At 36.5% G+C, this 22,806-nt stretch overlaps 1 protein-coding gene across 2 annotated transcripts in view; it reads left to right on the top strand.

Moving 5' to 3' along the window:
* The window catches only part of GLIS3 (GLIS family zinc finger 3), a 171,695-nt gene that overhangs the window by 106,057 nt on the left and 42,832 nt on the right, over window positions 1-22,806 (top strand). For both annotated transcript variants that reach the window (XM_086769925.1, XM_086769926.1), the window contains exons 4-5: window positions 14,874-15,035; window positions 16,466-16,576. In XM_086769925.1, coding sequence (XP_086626051.1) covers window positions 14,874-15,035; window positions 16,466-16,576 — 273 coding nt within the window. The remainder of the gene's footprint in view (window positions 1-14,873; window positions 15,036-16,465; window positions 16,577-22,806) is intronic.

Here is a 22,806-nt window from a genome sequence, read left to right as displayed (position 1 = left end):
GCTTGCTGACCAGGTGGGTTTCTGTAAGCTTTCCCAGCTCTACTTTTAACTCACAGGCTTATAATGTGTGGGAGTATTGTCTGAGTTGTCATGAATTTTGAGATTTAGTTCTACATAGCCAAAAGCGTGTTTTCAACTGAACCAATCAACTGAAGTAAAAAAGCTTCTTTCTGCCTGTATTCTTATTACACTTCACAACAGGGTAGAAGATTAAAGAATACATACTCCAGATTTGAAAAGAATTTCTAATTCTCTGTAAGATACAGAGCTTAATTCTTTCGTTAGTGCCCCCCCCCCCTTTTTATTTTAACTAAACAAACAGGATCTAATTGGAAAAAGTTGAGGGTGCTAAGCAGCCAAGAATAGAAAACCTTTGCTGAGCTGGGAAGTGCATTTTGAAAGTTGCTGGAAATTTGCATACAGTTTACTTGTGGAGTAAGAAAGAAGCATCCTCTGGCTGTTTGCTATTGTGATGGACTCCCACTGATTACAATGCAAGCACTTTTGCCTTGTTTTCCATAGCTGTTCTCTTCTGCAATCCATGTCTTTTAAACTGGGAGGTGAATATTCTCCTCTGCTTTGCCGTGAAAGGAGAGCTGTGTAAGTAGCTCTGCTCAGAACAGGGGAAAGCTATAATTTTAAATGGGGAGTTTTATTGTTGATTTCCCCTTTAACGGGGGACAAATGGGGAAGAAGAGGTAAGGCTACATTGCTAAACAGCTCAAAATGTGTCGTGGTTTAGTTTAATTTGCTTGTTACAGATAAGAGTGCAGAGGTAAGGTCTTGTATGAGGTTTAGACCAAATCAGCAGAATCCTACTGTTAATGTCCTAAAAGGTGCTGCAAAGCTGTTCAGCCAGCAGTATTATGAGTTGAGGCACTATAATTATCATTAATTGTGGCCTAAGTGTTAAGAAACTAATTCTATATTCCTTGCATATCCAAAATTCCCACTGACTTCCGTGGAAGTGGTACATATTCAAGGAATGCAGAATCGGAACCTGGTTATTATGACAGAGCCGTTAGGGTATGAGCTGGTGGTAATACAGCCATGTTAAGGTTATTTAAGAAGTAACATTTGTGCTATTTTCATTTGCTTACATTTTTGCTGACTAGTAACTTTGGGCGGGTTTTCTGTTCCCTGTTTTTTCAGTAGCCGTACATATAATAATCTGAACACTTTTAAATAAATTATTGGTTAATCTGGCTTAGAACTAGTATGTTCGTTTCTTGTTTTTGTTTTGGACAAACCTATTTGGCAAGGGATGTCCCACTTTGGCGTCTGTAAGAATTGTTGCTGTTTCTGAGCTTGTATTTTTGGTGAATATTTTATTTATTGGGAAATGCAGCTAAGGACTAGCAAAAGCAATTAACAGATTCATGTCAAAATCAGCAAATTGCCTCAGCTGAATCAGGAAGATGGCAATGGGAAAAGTCTAAACAAAATTTTCACACTTTCAGTATAAAACTTCAATTTTTATTTTGCAATAGCATATTTATTTTGAAAATTGCCAAATTTAAGTTTAGAATTGTTTTTTAAAGTTATGAAATTCTTAGAATGATCATTATAATAAGATCTTTTGGGGTTTTTTTTTAATTTCTAGTTACGTAGTTTTGGGGTATGTGGGCTGGTTTTTAAATGCTATAGAATGTATTCTGGATCCTTCAGACCGTTCAAGTGAATGTGATACAACTGTAAACTCAAATTAACCACTTGAAGTGTTAGGAAATGCTGAATATTTACTAATGAATATGGCCATGAATGTAACTTCTATATGCTTTACGTACCTCCAAGTAGTTAGAAATACCACAAAGTAACATAGTCTTGTTTGCTTTTTATGTACAATTGTTAGGATTAAAATTTCCTATGAAAAATCACTGAGATGGCATTATCATGGTAGAGAGTGAGTATTAGGAAAAACTAGTATGTGTCATGTCTATTCCTCAAACAGATGTAAATTTGAAGTTAATAATACAGTTTAGAGGATAGCCAAGGAATTCTTTAGCCGAGTATCCAAGTATAGCCGTAGCTATGAAGGTGCACAGATTATGGTTGAAAAAAAACTCTGCTAAAAGGCAGTGCAAGGAATAAAACTTTGGAATAATTTATTTAAAGGGAGATTTATCTTGGAACCTTATAATGTTTTGGTCAGCACTGCACATTTATTGTGAAACATTTTTACTGGCAAAGGTAAGGCTGCTCAGCTTAATTATATATATTTAGTCCTGCTGTATGACCATATCCATTCCACTATATGGCTTCAGGTCCTTTGTGTAGGACAAAAGTAATGTCTTCCTACTTTTCTCACATAGCTGTTGGATGTATTCATTGATATAATATCATCTAAAATGTTATTTAAAAAGAAAATCCTAAGTATATTGAAAAAAGAAATGATACATTTAGTTTAATTAGACAGCTGAAGTTCCTATGCTGAAATAGGTTACTCACTGTTCTCAATTAAAAAAGAGTGCTTTTGACAATACAGATGTAATTTCTTCTGGTTTCTGGTTCAGCAGTCTTTTGGGTTAAAAAAAAATTTGTATGCTTGAACAGATCCTTTTAAAGGAAGGCTTTTTCCTCCAGCCCCCTCCCTTTAACTTTGCAAAAGTACTATCTTCCACAAAATGAAGTGTTGCAACAGCATAGTGATAGACTTTTCCTGAAAACAGCGCTGTGGCTCTGACATTGCAGCTAAATTCCTTTTTCTATTTCATAGTGAAACACCCAAATTACTCAATAAATAAAAAGAATTAAATCCTCTAACAAAAGCAGAGGTCTTGCATCCAATGAAAAGGATGTATGTTTTCAAGCTTACCTCATCATTCCAAAGAAACCAGCTGAAAACGGTTGGAAAGCCTGCTCTCTGGTCTTAATGTTACGTTTCCTTTAAATATAGAAAAAATTATATTATTTTTGACAAAATATGGAATTGAAAATGAAAGAAATTCTATTTTTAGCCTTAATTTTTTCATAGTCTTGTGGCATGATTCTAATTTTCATAGAATCATGGAACATTTGAGGTTGGAAGGGACCTTTAAAGGTCATCTAGTCCAACCCCCCTACAAGGAGCAGGGACATCTCCAACCAGATCAGGTTGCAAGGAGCGCCATCCTGGCCTTGAATGTTTCCAGGGATAAGGCATCTACCACCTCTCTGAGCAACCTGTGCCAGTGTTTCACCACTCTCATTGTAAAAAAATTCTTCCTTATATGTAGTCTGAATCTACCTCCTTCTAGTTTGAAACCGTTACCCCTCATTCTATCACAACAGATCCTGCTAAAGAGTTTCTCCCCATCTTTCCTATAAGCCCCCTTTAGGTACTGGAAGGCTGCTATAAGGTCTCCCTGGAGCCTCCTCTTCTCCAGGCTGAACAGCCCCAACTCTCTCAGCCTGTCCTCACAGGAGAGGTGCTCCAGCCCTTTCATCATCTTCGTGGGCTTCCTCTGGACATACTCCAATATACATCCAAGGTCCATGTCCTTCTTATGTTGTGGGCTCCAGAGCTGGATGCAGTACTGCAGGTGGGGTCTCGTGAGAGCAGAGTGAACAAATACACCATGGATTGTGCAATTTGCACTTCTCGTTAATTCAACAAGAGACATTCAAGAAACATTACCTCCTTGATGGAAAAATGTAAAATCAATTCTGTCATATGAAAGTTGCAAAAAATTCTGTCCCCTGATGAGGTGTTGTTGCACAGTGGAGAATCTAAGACTTTTTGGTTCTTGAAATCACACAGTATCGCTCTGTGTATCCCTATGAGACTGCTTCCTCAGAAAAAGGTACTCTTCACACCATTATAAATTAGAACAGCAAGACAGTTTAATCCTTTGTTATTTTAACAATAAAATACTCTATTTATATGCATACATTAAAATTGTGTTTATGCAAGAAATTACATATGATTGAGCCAATTGACAGAAAAGAAAAAAAGTGCAACAGGTATGTAAATATTGTATTAAAATGAAGACAGTTGCTTTTTTCAGTATATTGTTTGGTGCATTTTTCCAGTGAACCTTGAACTTCTAAATGCAACTCAAGGTTTTGCAAGCGTATTTCTTTCTCCTAATGCTGCCTCTTCCTGTACACATTGTACTTTTCTGTTTCAGGCACTTTAAGTTGATCAGCACTTCATATACACAAGCAACCAATTAAATTCTGCCTTATGCTTTTGCTTTAATAAAACTTTTTAACCAGGCCTTTTAATTAACATCAGTGTCAGTTTGTCAAAATTGAAGCCAGTCTAACTTTTTTTTTCCAGGATAAGTTAAGTACATAATTTATTTGGACACAAAATTAGTGTTTATGGATGTGTTCTGCTGTATGCTAGCATATTTTCTCTAGGCAAATGCTGTGCTCATGAAAGATCAAATGGATCTCTCACTGCCTGTTTTGCTCTTGGCAGTGACTATGACTTTTTTTCAATTAAAAAAAAAGTAAGAAAAATGAATTTTGGCTCTGTAAATAATAAATGGAGTTTACTAAGAGAGCCTATGTCAGATAGCAGCTGGCTTCACATACATATGCTGGGGGTAGAAAGAACCTCATACTCAGGTCCGTAAAAGGCTATGCTGAAAGTTTTCCAGTGTCAGCTATGAGCTATGTACCGTAAATGTGAGGGTCTACCAATACTCTAGTCCAGAGGATTGTCTTAATGCTGTCCTGTCTTTAATATCATTGTATCTGTGAAAAATGGCAATCAAGTGCTATGTTCTCAAATAACTGTAAGAAGAAATACTTCAGTAGTATTTGAAGAACAGCTTGTGTGTTTGTTTGAATTTGTCAGTGCTAGTTTGCATGTTTATAGATGGGATGGGATGGGAAGGGATGGGATGGGATGGGATGGGATGGGATGGGATGGGATGGGATGGGATGGGATAGAACAGAATAAAATATTCCCATTTCTATGTATAGATGTTTCTATTCTATTTATAGAAAATAGAATGAATCATGAGTAATCTGAATTTGGACATGGAGATTGGTTAGGAAGAACTGTTTAGACTCATGTTTCTTTCCCATTTGGGCTGTGGTTTCAGAGGTTCCCTGATTCCTTTTTTCCCCTAGTGTAATAGAGATCAACATTTAGTCCTTTGTGAAATTCACAAAGATCAAAATTTTCTAAAACAAAAGAATCTTGTCAGTGAGAATGTGATTTACACTCCCTCATCTCCATGTTTGTAAGCCTATGGTCTCAATTTATAGCATATCTCTGGCATAAGATACTATAGAGATATGAACTATAGAAATGAGATGTGGCTACATGTTTGAATTTGTACTGGAGGGCACAACAGTTTTCCTGCATAGATTTTATACAATACCTGCAAAGAACTATCTGTATTTTTACTTGACAAAAGCTTATTTAGTTCTTGCAAGTTTACTAGAAGGAAGAAGTATTCAAATCTAGATGACTTCTCCGGGCTTTACCAATAATAGCAGCTGCTTTAACAGTGAATGGTTTTAGAACCATGTCAACCTTTAGTAGAGAAAGCTGCATCAATATAGATAGTGACATCAGTTACAAGAGGATCAAAGACAATCTTCTAGAAAAGCCAAGGAGGAAAGGAAAGAAAGGATGAAAACCAGAAAAGATCAGGAGCTCTGTCTTCCAAAAGGAAGCAGTGAAAGAATTCCCAAATTGTTCATTCTTCCTCTAATGGTTGCTGTACCATATGGTTTTTGAATCCGTAGCAGCTGATGTCTTCAGTAATAGTTTCTTTTGAAGGGACTTGTCATAATATTTACCTTCTCTACAGCAACAGAAATAGCTTCCAAGGCTGAAATGGCCATGCTTACTAAAACTAATGAAAACAAGAGACATTTCCATGGTGAATGAATCTCTTGACACCATTATTTCAGGGGATAAATAACATTCAATGTACTGTGCTTCATTTCAGCTGAGGTATTTGTGTCTTTAGGCATGGTGTTAGCTAGAAAGTAAAAGTATACAGTGTGGTGCAGATCTCTAGAATATGAGAAGTATGAGGATCTCCAGAGTACTGAAATGAAAAGAAAAAATGAGCATGCTACATTTATCAAGGAGACATAAATAAAAAGACACATCTGTAAAGAGGAATCTTACGATAAAAGAGTATTGTGAGGGGGACAGTTCCTTACCTGTTTTCCTCTTCCATCTTTACTGCGATTTGCTGGCATCCTAAATCCACTGTTCCTGTCTGACCTGTCAGAACTGAGACCAGAATGTTCTCTGTGAATACTGATCTCCTTGGAAAGGAGATTAAAATTAAATTTTATTGATAAACTCAAGTGATCTGTCTACATATGGAACTACTCAGCTAAATGCATACAGGGTGACTGATAAAGTGAGATTTTGTTCAAAGACAATACAAGAGACTAGCCACGCTTGTGTATCTGTCTGGAAAAGTAGCCCAGTTCAATTTCCCGTATGTTAACCAATGTGTAACTTTTTGCTCTGCATTATAATCTCCTTTTATCACATTGATTTTATTGTATTTTCCAGTTATAGCAGCAGTATATTGGAAAACTGAAATCAGATTAGGATATAGTTTATTGATCTTGTATGTGTATACACAACACACACACACATGCATGTGCACACACACAAAAGCATTATGTATTCCTTACTCAAAAGCTCTTAAAATATATGCCTTATATCCGTAAGCACTAACTACTCCCTATGAGTCTTACATGTGACTCATAGTGTGAACTTTCTTGTGCATCTATTGAGTATAATCAGCCTTTTAGCTGAAAGTAGGAAGTACAATAAAGATAAATAACAATTTACTTTAGGCTTTGTCATGGTCTGTAATTACCTTTTGTTTGCATTTTTGCTTATGCAAAGCTGGATCATAAAATTTTTATGGAATCTGCCAGAAATACCTGAGGTGAGGATATTGCAGTGGAGGGAACCTTCTTTTTTTAAGAGGAAAAAAAAGACAGTAATTACTTGTTGACTTCATTAAGCTTTGTCATTGAATAGTTGTGCAAACAAGCTTCTGCTATAATTGTATGCAACACATATTAACATATTCTGTCATTATTTACTGGGGCAAAGAATTTCAAGACACTGTATTATTTCATAAGGTTAAGTATAAAAGGAGAAAATAAATCCCAGCCTTTGCATAGCTTTGATGAAAATACGTATTTTTTATTTATATATATATGTAGTGCCTTATATGAGCATTGTGCATCCACCAAAGCATTCAGTCATCATGTCACAAAATGTATTTTGTTCAGAGAGAAATGGTTGTGCTATAATGAAGTGCTACTCTGAATGCTACATTTTCCCCTATTTTAACACTTTAAGAGTTAAAAGCGTAGCACTTATTTTACATGAAATGAACCTGGGCTTTTAAATCTCAGCTGTGGCATGCAGCGTCCTTGTTGGTGAGCACCTGATGTCAGCAGTTTGAATGATGTCTGACACTAATTATGTGTCGTTTGCAAGGCTGCCAGGCAGGAGAGTTGAGGGGAATAAAAAGCTGTTTAAAAGGTTTTCATGTGGGGTCTTACCCTCAATTTTTTGAAAGCCCTTGCATCTCTTGCAGAGCAGTACCCTGCTAATGCTGCTGAAGATGGGAAATACTTTTTAAAAGACTATTAATTAATGCTTGAAATGCATCATTCTTTTTTGAAAGCCATAGAAAGAACAGCTTTTACATCTGTTCATGTAATAAATGCAAAGCTGGGGAAAGACACTTTGTCCTTGTCATACCACCTGCCTTGGTATTGACACAGAAGAACCTATCTAGTCAGCATATAGGAGCATTCAAAATTAATTGACAGGTAGACATAAAACATTGTTAAATAATTAATTTGACCTTTATCTGCTAATAAATATTTTTAAAATTCTACATGACTACTGAACAGTTCAGACATTTGGTTATGGATTTGATGTATATGCTACTCTGGATTTATTTTTAGGGATACCATTCCCTCCATTTGCATATACACATTAATGTGTGATAGCATTCCCTAAAATTCAGAAATGGCTTGTATTTTCATTCAGATAACTTTCTCTGAAGTCTAGGATTTTAAACTTTTATTTGCCATGCTTATGGTCAGCTTATGAATATTACAAAAGTATGCAAGTCAAGCACTTGTCAAAGCAATCCCAGACAGTAACTTGCTGTTGTGAATGGGATCAAGTCAGTGTCCAGACAGTACACCTGTGTGAGGCAGAGGCAACATTTCATACTGTCTTCAGACAGGCAGGCTCATACAAGTTTCGATCTTTCAGCACATTATATCAAGTTATCTCACTCTGTTTCCAAAGACTCAGAAGGCTACATGAAACATCTTGGAGTCCTTCTTCACCTTTGTAGAGTCCCACTTGTTTCATTTTCTTCTCTCATATCCATCAGCTCTTCGAGGGAGCATGTGTTATCAAGCTGTTACTTCCACAGTCTAGGATGGAAGAAGGAAAAAGTAGAAAACTGTTACTATGTTTCTATATTGATATTTTATGGGGAAAAATTAAATAAAATTGTAAATGAAATTAGTCCAATATTATTAATTAATAATTTATTGATAAATAGATCTTAAATGTAATTCAAATGTGCAATCATAGGCATTTAATGCTATTGTCAAAGGAGGTCTTGCACTGAATTTTGTCGTAGTGCTGATGAGGATCACTGTGGAACAGAATATAAAATACTGCTGGTGAAATGCCTGCAGTCCTCTTTTTGAAAAAGACAGTACACACTATAATTGGGTTTCTCCAAGGCTTTTTGCGTTTGAACCACATGACATTTTTGAACCTTATGCAGAGAAAGATCTCTACAACTACTTGAAAAGAGGTTGTAGGGAGGCAAGTGTTGGTCTCTTCTCCCGAGTAACAAGTGACAGGACGAGAGGAAATGACCTCAAGTTGCATGAGGGGAGGTTCAGATTGGATATTAGGAAAAATTTCTTCACTGAAAGGGTTGTCAAGCATTGGAACAGGTTACCAAGGAAGTGGTGGAGTCACCATCCCTGGAGACATGTAGACATGGAGCTTAGGAACATGGTTTAGTGGTGAATTGGCAGTATTAGGTTTACGGTTGGACTCAATGACCTTAAGGGTCTTTTTCAACCTAGATGACTCTGTGATTCTATGATTTTAAGTTTTTCGTATTAAATTCCGTTAGAAGGGCACATATTAGATAAAGAGTGCTTAATTTGTTCTCAAAATAGTGGTGCTGCATAGGTAAACTTTGTACAGTAGGGACTAGTAGAGCCACAAACACTGAGAGTAGCTGTGAACAAGTGCTGTGAACAAATACTGTGAACAACTGATCTGATTGACTTTGCTGAATTATTGCATTCCAAAAAGGTGCACTGTAAGACAGCCAAATGCAAAGCAATATAAGCAGGAATGAAGACATATAGCTTATATTTACAAGATGAGAAATTCTTGCAAAAAGTGAATCTGAATTTAATATTACCAACCATAATGAAAACCCTTTGTAAAATGCTATGACTTAAACAAGGCTAACATGATTCTTGAAGGAGTGAAAAAGAGGGTTTGATTCAGAAAACTCACTACTACTGAAATATTGATCCTACATTTCATGTCTCAGGTGAATGTAGAAGTTGTCAGAAGGAGACCACAGAAGTTATAAGTGGAAAACCAAACAATATTGTGTGTAGAGTTCTTAGAGTATGCATCTATGTGGTCATGTGCAGTCAGTTACAGATTTATGTGGGTTAGCCTTGGGTTAGATGAAGAAAGGAAGAGCTAGGTCTGATCTAAACTGTGTTTCTGTGAAACTGCTGGTTTTGCTGCATGCACCTGCACATCAGCAAAGCCTGGGAAGCTGGAAAAAGTCCTTGGTCTCTTTAGCAACAACTAACATCATCAGTGTATTATCAATCTTTTTCACATACCAAATCCCATACTAAATCCAGAACGCAGCAACTGCTGAGAAGAAAATTTGCTCCATCCCAGCTGAAACCAGGACAATATCTTAGTTTCTGGCTACACTTTGCCCTTTTTCTTCTCTTTTTGAACCATGAAAGGTTCACCGTGGCTGAGCAGGTTACTAAGCCAAATGAAGTGGTATTCTGCAACCATATAGGAACGTATTTGAGGCATCTGGTTAGCACGTCCTGGGTGTGTACACAGGGTTGGGTTGGTTTCCTCCAAGTCAGTTTGGCAGAGATTTGAACAGTTTATTACCTTTCTGTCAAGCATAGGTCACAGCTAAATTTCTGAGATTATTTGAATGTATCTCATCCAGTTGTTTCACTGTATCACAGCCTTTTGTGGGCCTCTCAGTCTTTTCTGCTTCCTGCCTGAGGCGTGTATTCTGTTTTATTGAAGAAGAAAATGTATTCTGTCACTGGCTGGCTCTTGATGCACAGAAAGCCAGCTGTTGCGATTTAATGATTATAGGGAAGTTCATACTTAGTAAAGTCAAATTTAAAAAGAAAAAACACCACTCTCTCTGTCACCTTAGATAGAGACCAGATTGGGAACATGTAATGAATTTATTCAGTATAATACCCTATAAATATTTTCCCGTAAGTGGAAACAGACTAGAGAAATGCTTGTCCTTCGTATTTAAAAAATAAAAGATGATCCTCCCCCAAATGCAGTGATACTGAAAAATATTTGAGGATCACTGTGTATAACTAATCCAAGTAAAAAAAGATACTAAAATCCTAAATATGAAAGTATCAGAAGAGGAGAGTAACATTATATTGTGTATTTGATGAAACATTATTGTAAAATCAAACACTGTTCATATGTCAATATTTCTAAGAGTATTTAATTTAATTTTATTTGAATTTAGAATCCATTTCAGAGTGGATCTGAGAAAGCATTGTTTATCGTGAGAAAGCAAATAATTTATATGTTTATAAATTATTTGGTAGAAAGTTAAGTGACTTAATAAAAGAAAATACCTAGGATCAGAAGTTACCTTGTACATTATCGTGTTAATATAGCAGAAAAAAAAAAAAAGACCAAAAATAATACAGTTTGGATGCTGAAGCAAAACAAATTCAGATAGGAAAAAGTGAAGATTTTTAATGCCAGCTTATATTAGGGGATAGTTGGATTAAGAGGAAACCAGGCCATGTGTCATTGACTTCTCAAATCAAGACTAGGTACTTTTCTGTGAATGGATCAGATCTCAGACAGATGTTGCTTGCAGACCGAAGTCTTCAGTCTTTGTTACACTGGTGATCAACTGAGGTAATCAGAGCAATTCCTTTTACAGTGAAAACTTACTAATTTCTTAAACACTTGGCCACTGAATATCTACTACTAACGTTAAAGTATTTACACAGGTATTACCATGCTCTTGCTTAGGTGAAAGGGTCTAAATGTATTTAATAATGAAGGTTGCTGCTTAATTCCAGACAGAGCTCAGAAGTACATGTTGCATCCAGCAGGGCTTTGCATGCTGCACAGGTTATTTTGTATAAATCTATGTGGTTATATTATAATTTCACCAAATGGTTGCCTGATGCACTGAACACCATCTCTGTGTATACAAACATGAACAGCAAACTCATGAGAACACGAGTGGTTTAAAGTCATAGCACTACTTTTGCTTTTTATTAACATGATTTACCTTTCACTGTAAATATGTTGTTTCTTGCTTTTGACAATTATCCTTATAAAAAGATAAAGTAAACTTGGATGTGGACATTCCAATGAATATTTTTTAAAAAGAACTGCCAAGTTTATGAGGTACACAGAGGAAATTGTATGAGCCACTTAACGGTTTCAATTTGCACACAAGAGTAAAAATAAAAATTCAGTAACTATGATTTCTGTGTTGCAGTTTAGGAAAACATTACACAATTAATTCCACATAATACTTCCAAAAAAGCTAATTTAATCAGGAGTATGTTTAGGAGCGTTAATCAGTTTCAGAATGCCAAATGCATGCCATATGCTTAAGTGACTAATTGTAATAAAGGTGTTACATCCTCCTTTTCTACCACAGTTAATGACTTAGAAACTACGAAGAGGTCCATTTCAAAATACAACTACCATCTACCTGACATTTTCCCCCATAGGTAATCATGTCTTCTCTGAAACACTTTTATTGCAATGTGGTTGTCAAGAAAGAATGTATATTCTGTGTGGTTGGAAGTAATATCTTTTCATTCCTTTTATCTTAAGCATCAGAGATTCCCAAGGTTTCAAAAACCTTAGTTAAACAGTTTTGCCCACTTAAATTCAACACTAATTTTACAATCATATAAGCAGTTATTTACACAGGTTTAGTTCTGTCTGTATGCTTGCAGATTCAAAGTTTAAAAACTTGTGAAATAAATAAGAGGGCCTGCTTTTAGAACTTTTCCACTGGGCTGAATTTTACTCTATGAAATGGCAGGTTGCTTGAGATGCTACAATTTATTTCATACTTACATAGAACTTAGTTAGTTATTAGAATGGATAGTTGTTCTTTTATTAATTTAATAAGAAATAACAACTTGTCTACATAAGTTGGGCTAATGAGTAGGTTTCTTTGTTATTTTAACATAGCTGTTCTTGAAATAATTTGCTTTTTGAAGGCCATTTATTATACCAGTCTTTTAGCTCTCATGTTTTCTATGCTTTCTCCAATCTTTACTTTTTCCTTTAAAAAAGTGCTATTTCTATCCAGGCAATTGTAAGAGATACTTGTCTACATTTTTTTATTATTTATCCTGAAATATTTTCTAATAATAGTTCCCTAAAATTAAAAATGTTTTTACATTTGCAACAATGTTTTGCTTGCATATTAAACCTTCATAAACATAGAGGCAACACTTTACGTATAAGAATAAATTAATGTTTATTGAACAAAATTGGATAATCTGAAAAGCACTGTAGGTTTGTGTTGGATAAAGGGTTGAGATATAAATAAAAAGCTTAATGGGTTGACAAATTTTCTGAAATTATGTGTGTGAAATAAAAAAATTGCAGTTATGATATAGCGGGGAGTACTTCACCCTCTTTCTCAAGGTTTAATTTCTTAAGTTTAATTTTAATATTACTATTTATTTCATAGGTAATGTGTGTTTTCTCCTATATACTGTGTTTTCCTGGACAACATTCAGACTATATTTCCTTCTGTTGCTATAATTAAATAAAAGCTGTTAGGAGGTGCTGCACAGAAATTCAGCCCCCTAGTTTGTTTTGGGAGGCTGAAACTTTATTTTTTTTTTAATTTTCTCCTTGCACTTTATTCTTTGAAGTTGTAACTATCTCTTGCATTAATCAAAAAACTGAAGTGCTTAACATTAAGTGATTAAAAATTTATATCCTGTTTTTTTCTCTTTTTTGAGATTCTTACAGATGTGTAAGAAAGGCATGTTAATTATGATCAGAATTATGTCACTGTTTTCCTAGCTTTGCTGTTGTAAACAAACATGCACTGAATAATATATTATAAAATTTATTTGTCTTATTCTAACATCAGTGAAAAATGACCAATTTCTTTTCAAACGAGTAAAATAAATAATAAAAGAAAGAGTGGAAAATTTTCTGTTAGCATTAAAAATGTTTGACATCTCTATTAATGCGTTATTATTTTTGCAAGTATAGTAGAGCTGCAAACCAGCATGTTATGCAGCAGATCCTTCAGTGTTACACAGTGGAATATGCAGCCACTGAAACTGAGGAGATTAATTGATATTGACTGATAGAATGTAAAAAACCTGTACTTCTGACTAATATTCATAACTATTAAGATCTAATTTAAATCAAATGTACATTAGAATGCTGGTACAAAATATAACTGATGGCTTTTAGTTTCCCTTAGGATAAGGCACACTATGGGAACATGACAGATGAAGAGCTTATTTTCTGCTCATTATGAACAGGTTTCTCTGCAGATGCAGTAGTAGATGAGGTGTAGAATCATAGAATCATAGAATCATAGAATAGTTAGAGTTGGAAGGGACCTTCAACGGTCATCTAGTCCAACCCCCCTGCAAGAAGCAGGGACATCCCTGACTAGATCAGGTTGCTCAGAGCCTCATCCAGCCTGGCCTTGAACGATTCCAGGGATGGGGCATCCACCACCTCTCTGGGCAACCTGTTCCAGTGCTCTACAACTCTCATTGTAAAAAATTTTTTTCTAATATCTAATCTAAACCTACCTCCTTCTAATTTAAACCCATTACCCCTTGTTCTATCACAACAGGCCCTACTGAACAGCTTCTCCCCATCTTTCCTGTAGGCCCCCTTGAGGTATTGGAAGACCGCTATCAGGTCTCCCCGGAGCCTCCTCTTCTCCAGGCTGAACAGCCCCAACTCTCTCAGAAATACCATGCCGCCTGATTCTTGGTTACCTGTAGGGATTAAATCCTATTTTGATGGGCTTGCATTATTTTTAGTACCTAATACTTATGGCAGAAAGGTAAATAAATATTTCAAAAATCATTTTACTTTTTACATGAAGGGCAGAGCAGACTGACATTTCCCTGCATGGTTTTGTTGTTGCTCTGTAGGTTGGGTTGGCACCGAGGTGTGCCTGCATTCGGCTTAGTTGCTGATGTCAAAGTGAGCCCTGAGTTGAGACGAGGGTAGTGAGCACAGGACTCAGGAACCCCACAGTGACTGTTCTGCTTCCTGTGTACTGTTGGGAGAATTGGCTGGGGCTGCGTTTCCCAGATGGGCTGAGGGGTGCTCTGAGCTGACTGCCTCTTTGGGTCTTACTGTCCCACCTGTAAAATGCGAGTAGGGCATAGTTTCCTGATTCAGCCATGTGCAGGGAGGATAAATACATTCTTATGTTCTAAATGGTTCAGGCCCATGGTGAGAAGCCAGGCTTTCCTCAGCTCTGGAGAGGCGTCCAGCCAGAGCAAGCTGGAGGTCTCTGCAAGCCGTTTCACCCTCTTGCTCAGTGTTTGCTGTTGCAGTTTGCTGTGTGTGCTGTCCTTTCAAATAATTTATTTCTCTTTTCTAGTTTGAGGGTTGCAAGAAAGCCTTTTCCAGACTAGAAAATCTCAAGATTCACTTAAGGAGCCATACGGGTGAAAAGCCGTACCTTTGTCAGCACCCTGGCTGCCAGAAAGCATTCAGCAACTCCAGCGACCGCGCCAAGCACCAGAGGACACACTTGGACACTGTAAGGAAGCAGAAGTCCCACTGCAGTCCCCTGTACATTAGACCGTGTGCTCCTTCTCTCCAGCTTGGTGGCAGCAGCTAGCCTCTAACCTCAGAAACGAGAGGGAGAAGTGTCTGATGAGGCCGATTAAGCTGTTTCAGAAGTGACCCAGTAACATAAGCATGGCTCGAGATGGGCCAGACTAGCTGATAAAAAAGGCCACAGCTCCATGGGCTTTGCTGCAGGTAGAGGCAGTAACTTTCTCCCACTTAGGTAATCTTTAGGGAGCCTGAAGACACAGAAGCCATCTGCAGTAATAACTGCTCTTCTCTGACAAAAATTCAGTTAAACTTAAGGCTGGGGCATGTACCAGAAAGTCAAGAGAGGAAGAATAGTTTTGTAAATCTAAACATTTTCATGCCAACAAATTGTTGCTTGTCAATTTGAGTCACAGCTAAGATTTGTTTTTAAATTTTTGTTTCATAACAAAAGATTGTGTTTTGTCAGAGACAAGCAGTTTTCAAAGGGCAGAAGTCCAGAAAGGAAATGAGAACAATGCCATTTGAATTAAATGGCTGTCATAAAACTTAAATTATCCAGTTTGAATAGCTGACAGTATGGCTGGTAAGTTAATAATTTGTACAAGATGTTTTTTGGAAATGCTTTGTGAAATGTAAATAGCTAAATTGTAAAACAGCTTATTTCAGGAAACAACTGGACCTAATGTACATTTAATACTCTGTATTGTGGACCAGGGAAGACAGACAGGTTAGAAAAGGCAGAGGGATATATTTATAGAGATTTGTATTTATTTGGTGAGTAGGTTTATTGGGCTTTCTTTTAAGGAAACTGTAAAGGTATTAGAGGACTGGTATTTTCCTAAAAAGACGTGTTATTAGAAATCATGAGCTGAAGAAGTTTGTCTTGTACTTCACATTAATATCTGTATTTTTGTGTGTAATATTTTTCAAACTTTAGTGTTCAATGCTTGCTTTAGTTTTTGCTTGCTCTCTTTGTAATGTAGAAAACTAACACTTTTCCTTGTTCTCTTTTTCTGAAGCAGATTCTTCTATAATCCTAAACAGTCTATCTGGGCCTTTACTGCAGTTTCTTTGCCTGAATGTAATTTCTGATTAAGTCAAAGATTGCTCTGAGGGTGGAAGAATTGTGAGTATAACTAGCAATATTCATTGTACTGATTACAAAAAAAAAAAAAAAAAGGTAACAGTGAAAGGTGCCATAATGAAATCTTTCCCTTGATTTGTCTTCTTTATGAGCCTTACTTTCCGCCTTTCCCTTTCTAATAAATTACTGAGCATTCTGCTTGTAGTAATGAACATTTGTGTTCTGTAGTAATGTGATTTGCAGCATCCAAGGCTCAAAAGGGATTCTCTTGATTTAAAATAATCTGTGATGTAACAGCTTCTTTATCCTTTTTCTTTTTGACTTAGAAACCTTATGCATGTCAGATTCCAGGATGTACTAAACGATACACAGACCCAAGTTCCCTGAGAAAGCATGTGAAAGCCCATTCTTCCAAAGACCAACAAGTCAGGAAAAAGGTAAATTTTCTACTGTGTTGAGTGGTGTAAAGCTTGTGTGGAGAAGTCAGTGTTCTAATATTAGATGTTTCAATGCATCTTCCACTACCTGTGCTGATTTCAGACTGCTGATTAGAAAAACCTTTAATGGGAAATAATAGATACGGTTCTTATATAGATGGTAATTTCATTTTTGACTTAATGAGGCTGCCTGCTTTAATGCTTTTTATTTTCTGATGTGATGATTAATTGCTAAACATACATAATGAGGCAAATCAGAAATAATTTTTGAAAAGAGAATTTTTTTGTTTTAAAGTTCTACTGCTTGGTAAATACATAGTGATACAAAACCCAATTTACATGGCCAGTCTCAGATGAATGGATATATTTTGAGGACAGATGGACAGTATGTGAGATTAAACTCTAAATTATATTTCCATATGCTAGACACTTCCAAATACCAAGACATTTCACAATGCCAGTTCCCTGTGGTTGTCAAGTCCATGAGTCAACAGTTGTTTAAATGTATAAGCACATCTTTGAAGAGCTGAGTTGGGACCTAAGGGAATGATTTTTTTTCTGAACATTTTTAATTATATCTCCTGTTAATCACTGGCACTATTTCATCAGATTGTTTGTATCATTGAGGATAAAAATCTAAGCTTTCATTTTAAAGGAAACTGGTCCTGATAAAAGGGGAACATGCATGAACTGGCATAGGAATAGATAAACCTTTGAGATGTCAGTCCTGTGTAAAACAAGTTACAGTTTAGAATTTTTAAAATTAAATACACAACCATTCATAGACATTAGAAAAAAAATGCTTCGTACAGCATTGGAAGCACTAAGTGACAGTCTTTAAAGCTGCAGTATATAAATTCGAAGAGTAGGTTTTGATTCAGGCCTGTAGTATTCTTGAGGAATTTCCTTTAAACTTCTGAGTGCCCACTCCTGCATCAGAGACGAAGTTAACTGAGCATTCATTTTCACCTTAATAAGTAGTGCTTTGGCTCCCTTGCTGTAAGCATGCAGCCCACGGGCAGGACTGCTGAAGGAGATCTGTAAGCCCTGTCCTGGCTGTCACAGGAAGGCAGCATAGCCACCCAGACACTGTCTTTTGCAAGCATGAAAAGTAGATGCCAATCAAGACGTTGCGTTCTGAGAAATTTGTGTGTGCTGCCTCAACTGAAACTGGTGTAATGGACTTAAATACAGGCATTAAACTGCACTATAACATTACTGTCATTGAAAGTGAAATAATTTATTATATCCTCTCTCTTATTTTGTCAGATTGCAATACTATATGGGATTTTTCTTTCTGCATTTGATTCACTATTTGATTTTGCTCATTTTCCATTCCTCTTTTGTGCCAAGCAGTTTAAACCTGGCCCTTTTTACTCCTTGCTTGACTCTCTTTGGGCACATTCTAGACTTAAAATTGCTTATTTTTTCATCTCGATTTGATAGGGATTTATTTATGCTCATTGGTCACCTGAGATATATTGATCTATGGAAGCGGAAATAAGCCAAAGCTCCACAAAAAAGAAAAGAAAATTTGTGACATCTAGCAAGCCAGACGCTTAAAGCATGGATAAAGTTTGCCATGTATAATGTTTACAAGACACAGCATAGTTACTGGACCTTTGAGAACTTACAATTGCTAACTAACATTGTACTTTGGTATTTGAAATATTTCCTGGCAGTAATAATAATAAAAAAAATAAGAAACAATAAACCTTTTAGTGAAGAATTAAGGTTATTTATGGCTTTAATTAAAAGTGAAAATTGGCTTGATGTCAAAAAAAGTCTTTACAAAAATGTGAATTCATCAAAAATAACCATAAAAATTCCAAGGTGATAAAGACACAGTGGAGTAATACTTCCAGCCCTAGGGATCTATTCTGTTGAAAAGAATTAAGCCCTTTGCTGTCACACCCCGTTAGTCACGGGTTCATTTAATATATCATGCCTGACTGCTTTTAATCCTCCTTTTAACTTCCCCCTACACACCAAGTGACATTATTGTAGTGTCTTAAGTTGCTGGCTCTCCAAGACTGTACCTGCAAATGTGTCTTTGTTGTTGCATGAACTTAAAGTAGCAGGATGAAGTACATTCGTAACAGGTGAATCAGCTACTAGCTGTGCTAAACATTACATTGAGTCTTCAGCCTCGATTTTCTATATCTGTCTTAAAGCTTTGACCCTTTCCTTGGCCCTCTAAGATGGGGCTAGATTATGCAATGTGATATAGATAGATGTCTGTCTCTGACTTACTTTAAGCAACTTTTGTTGATATATGTTTATGGCTTACTATGTTAGGCAAAAATGCCTTTTCTGCAAATCTTGTAAGACAGCCACTGTTCCCCTTCTCCTCCCAATCCCCTGCCTCTGGCCATCGACCAAATGCATTTTACTGGGAACCTCTCCACATAGTGACGTGAAATCCTATGGACCAAGAAGATCCCAGCACAAATATATTTAATGCAAGCAATTTAGTGGATAGTACAATAAACTTCCATTTACTTTTCAAAGGAAAGTAGAAGTGTAAAAAGAGCCATGCCTACTTTAATCATCTTTGTGTAATGTGTAAAATTCTTCATAAACATGAGGGCAAACATGTACGCAAATACCATGCAAACACCTGGGAAAAGATGCTGAAAATGTCTAGTAAAACATTTTAGGTATAATCTCTATACATCATAATATTCAGTCTCTACATTTAAAATATTTTGATGAGACAAAAACCGGTACTTTCTATCTTATTTTTAAAAGTAAAAATTGCTGACTGTGCCTGGATTTAATTTCCACTTGAGGAAGATGGATGGAGCTCCTTCTATGCAAGGAAGTCATTGACACAAAACTAGGCAGCACCCAAAAGGAGAGCATAAAATGATGCTGAGAGGAATGCTAATGCACAACATGCCCCTTTCTTTTAAAACTTGTCCTTTTCTTAGTCATCTCCTCCTTTCAACTTTGAAAGGCAAACAAAGTTAAAAGATTTTTTTGTCAGTTGAACAGTTACCATATGGTGCTTGTTACCACAATGAGCTTGTTACCACAGCTATGAGCCGTGTGGGATTCAAAGGGAACTGGGTATTTCTGTGAGTAATGAGACAGGGTTAAAAAATAAACGTGAGATTTGCAAGGGATATCAGTGAAGATGATGCATCAGGATAGAGGGCAGCATCAAGCTAAACAGATTAGGGAAAAGCATGGTTGTTCTGTACTGCTTATTTGCAGTTTCTCACTCTTTCTCCTGAAATGCCAGCTACCTAGCCTTCCTGCTTTTTTTCCTTCTCTCATTCCATTTTTATAATCCTTTGCTCTTTCAGTTTTCTTTCTTATTCAGTCTTCGTAGCTTTGAGTCTTAGGGATATGTAACCCAAACTGAACAACTGTATGTGACTGAGGTGCCTATGCTGTGGTAAGTCCCAGTGCTTTTTTCCACCCCGGATATTCCTATATTCTCTCATCTTTCACTCTGTTTCTTTCCTTCATTTTTTTTCCATATACAGAATCCAGCTAAATTGTTCGTTTAGAAAGTGTATTGGTACATACAGGCAAATGCCATTTAAACATTTCACGTGTGTTTGCTAATCTTTATCTAGCTTGGACTTCATGCTAATTTAAGATCTCGTGAACCATTTACCTTTTCTTTTCACTTCACATCAATAATTACCTAACAATTGTTCAGCTTTTTCAGTCTTCCATGTATTTTCAAGGCAGTCTGGGGCCAGAAAGAGAAGTGAGTGGGGTTTTTTCTCTTTTTGAGAAACTCTAAAAATGACAGAAATCCAGTTTTTAGCTGAGTCACTTCCTGAAGAACTTTTCTATGAATTTGGGCTATAATAGCCTATACTGATTGTTTCTCAGAATCAATGGTAAGCATGCAGGATTTTTGAAAGGAAAGGACAAAGAAGAAAAATGCAGGGGTTGAAATTGCTATTTCATTTCTTCTTTCGCATACCCAGTAAAAGCAATATAGTTACTTGGCTTGCTTTGTAGAACTACAGAAAATCAGAAGAAAAGGTTAGGAAAACAGAAGGATGAGTGAGGCATTGAAGCTAGTCTTCATATTATTTATTCTTCCTACAAAACACTAACACTATTTTCTGACTTCATAAAATCCAAAAACCATTTATGCATTGATGCTTTTTATTCTGAGTATAGACTGGCTCTGAAAATTGCAAGCCTTTAATATTAGAAGCAGCGGTTAATGGTAGAAATACTGTCTACATTAAGTCAAGGTAAATCATTATGCCTGTTAGATCCTATAGTTCTTATTTGTAGAACAGTTGAGATCTTTGCTTTGGTATCTTCAACAGAGCTGAATCACTTTGTTCCTTGAGTCATCCTGTGGAGTCTCTGACTAGTCAAAAAATAGGTCACTACTTGACACAAGTAAGCTTATTTTCAGTTGGTTACACTTTGTGTTTTCAATAAACAGCAAATTTCTTTCATCTGTGAACTGATGATACTGTATGTGGAAATATGAATCTGTAGCTCTTTTAGTTTGTAAGTCTTTTTATTGAAGTTAGTGAAAATGAAATTACACGACATACTATTAACTAAATCCAGAGCCTGCACTATTACATATCCAGTGATTTGAAACCAATGTAGAACCATTGCGCTCTTCATGAACCTCTATTTGTTGTGCGAGCTAGCCCTCAGCCTTGTACAATTATAGAAATATTATCTTTTTCATACAAGTATATCATCAAAAACAATTTGCTATGTCTACAGGAGTCGTGCTGAAGAAATCTGTATGTCTAAATCTAATGAAAATATTAAATGCACTGTTAAATATTATATTGCAAGACCCACTGTGAATGGCATGGACCCTCTGCTAGCTTTGTGTAGATCTTATCATTAACATCTGCAATGTCTAATGTCTTTTTAAAAAGTTTCTCTTTTTAAAAAGTGCATTTTCAAACAGATAAGAGATAATTAAAAAAAACTGAAAAAAAAAGATTGCTTTGATTTCATACAGCTGTTTGGGAAGGGCAAGATCAGTTCAGTAACATCTACCTTATAATCTGAACAAAGCAGTGGCTATGCTATTAGATATGGCTCTGATTTTATTCCATAATTATACTAGTGAACAACTGTTGTCCTAGTTCTTCAAGCCAGTGTGTCCTGCCAAAAAAAAAAAATTAAAAAAATTAAAAGATTGTTTCCATTCAATTAAAAGAAAGTGTGATAGATAAGGATACAAATGGTTAGCTCCACCTTTGTGGAAAAAAAAAGAAAAGATAATTTGAGCAGTTCAGATAAACATGACCAGCTAAAGGGAATGTAAAAGTCTTAGTCTTGGCCTTGAACTGAAAGACAATTTATCCCAAATAATACCATCTGTCAGCTGATCAGTCTTTGATTCTTTGGCAGTTTTAACAGTGCCCAGACCATGTCTTTTATCTCTTTGTGTAAACTTGTTATGGATCAGATACCTTATAGAGACGAGATTTGAGATATTGAATGCTTCCCTGAAAATTGCCTCTGAAAGCTGTCTGTCTTCTAGAAACCTGCATCATCTTGGCTCATTCAAATAGGTCTTGAGGAAACCATGCATAGTTTCAGCTGACCAGCTGGCTTAACACCTCAGTAGATGCTTAGCCATAGTAAGTGATACCTCTAGGTTTCTACTGGATTTTTCAATACTATGCAGAGGAGCATAGATCAGCTAAAGCATGTAGTGTTTAGTCTTAACTATATTTTGCTCCTTATTTATTATTTGATTTGTACTTACTTCTAGTCTACACAGCAATTGTGGTTGTGTCTATTTTTGTGGCTTTTTCTAGGGCAGATTTTTTTTGTACAGTCTCTGCCAGCAAGCAAATATCATGGAGGTATAACTTTGAGAAAGGAAGTCCAAAGGACAAGCTTAATATGGCCTGGCAATGAGCGTGCTCAGCCGCTAAAGCCAGCTGTATCCTGGGCTGCATTCAAACAAGCATGATGAGCGATTTGAGGGAGGTGATTCTGCCCCTCTACTCCACTCTTGTGAGACCCCACCGGGAGTACTGTGTCCAGCTCTGGAGCCCCCAATGTAAGAAGGACGTGGACCAGTTGGAGTGAGTCCAGAGGAGGGCCACAAAGATGATCAGAGGGCTGCAGCACCTCTCCTGTGAGCACAGGCTGAGAGAGTTGGGGCTGTTCAGCCCGGAGAAGAGAAGGCTCTGGGGAGACCTTATAGCGGCCTTCCAGTACCTCAAGGGAGCCTACAAGAAAGATGGAGAGGAACTTTAACAAGA

Source organism: Chlamydotis macqueenii, chromosome Z, assembly GCF_036417535.1.
Source record: "Chlamydotis macqueenii isolate bChlMac1 chromosome Z, bChlMac1.mat, whole genome shotgun sequence".
Taxonomy (NCBI): domain Eukaryota; kingdom Metazoa; phylum Chordata; class Aves; order Otidiformes; family Otididae; genus Chlamydotis; species Chlamydotis macqueenii.
The sequence above is the reverse complement of the archived record's forward strand: the minus strand, read 5'-3'. Positions and strand labels throughout refer to the sequence as shown.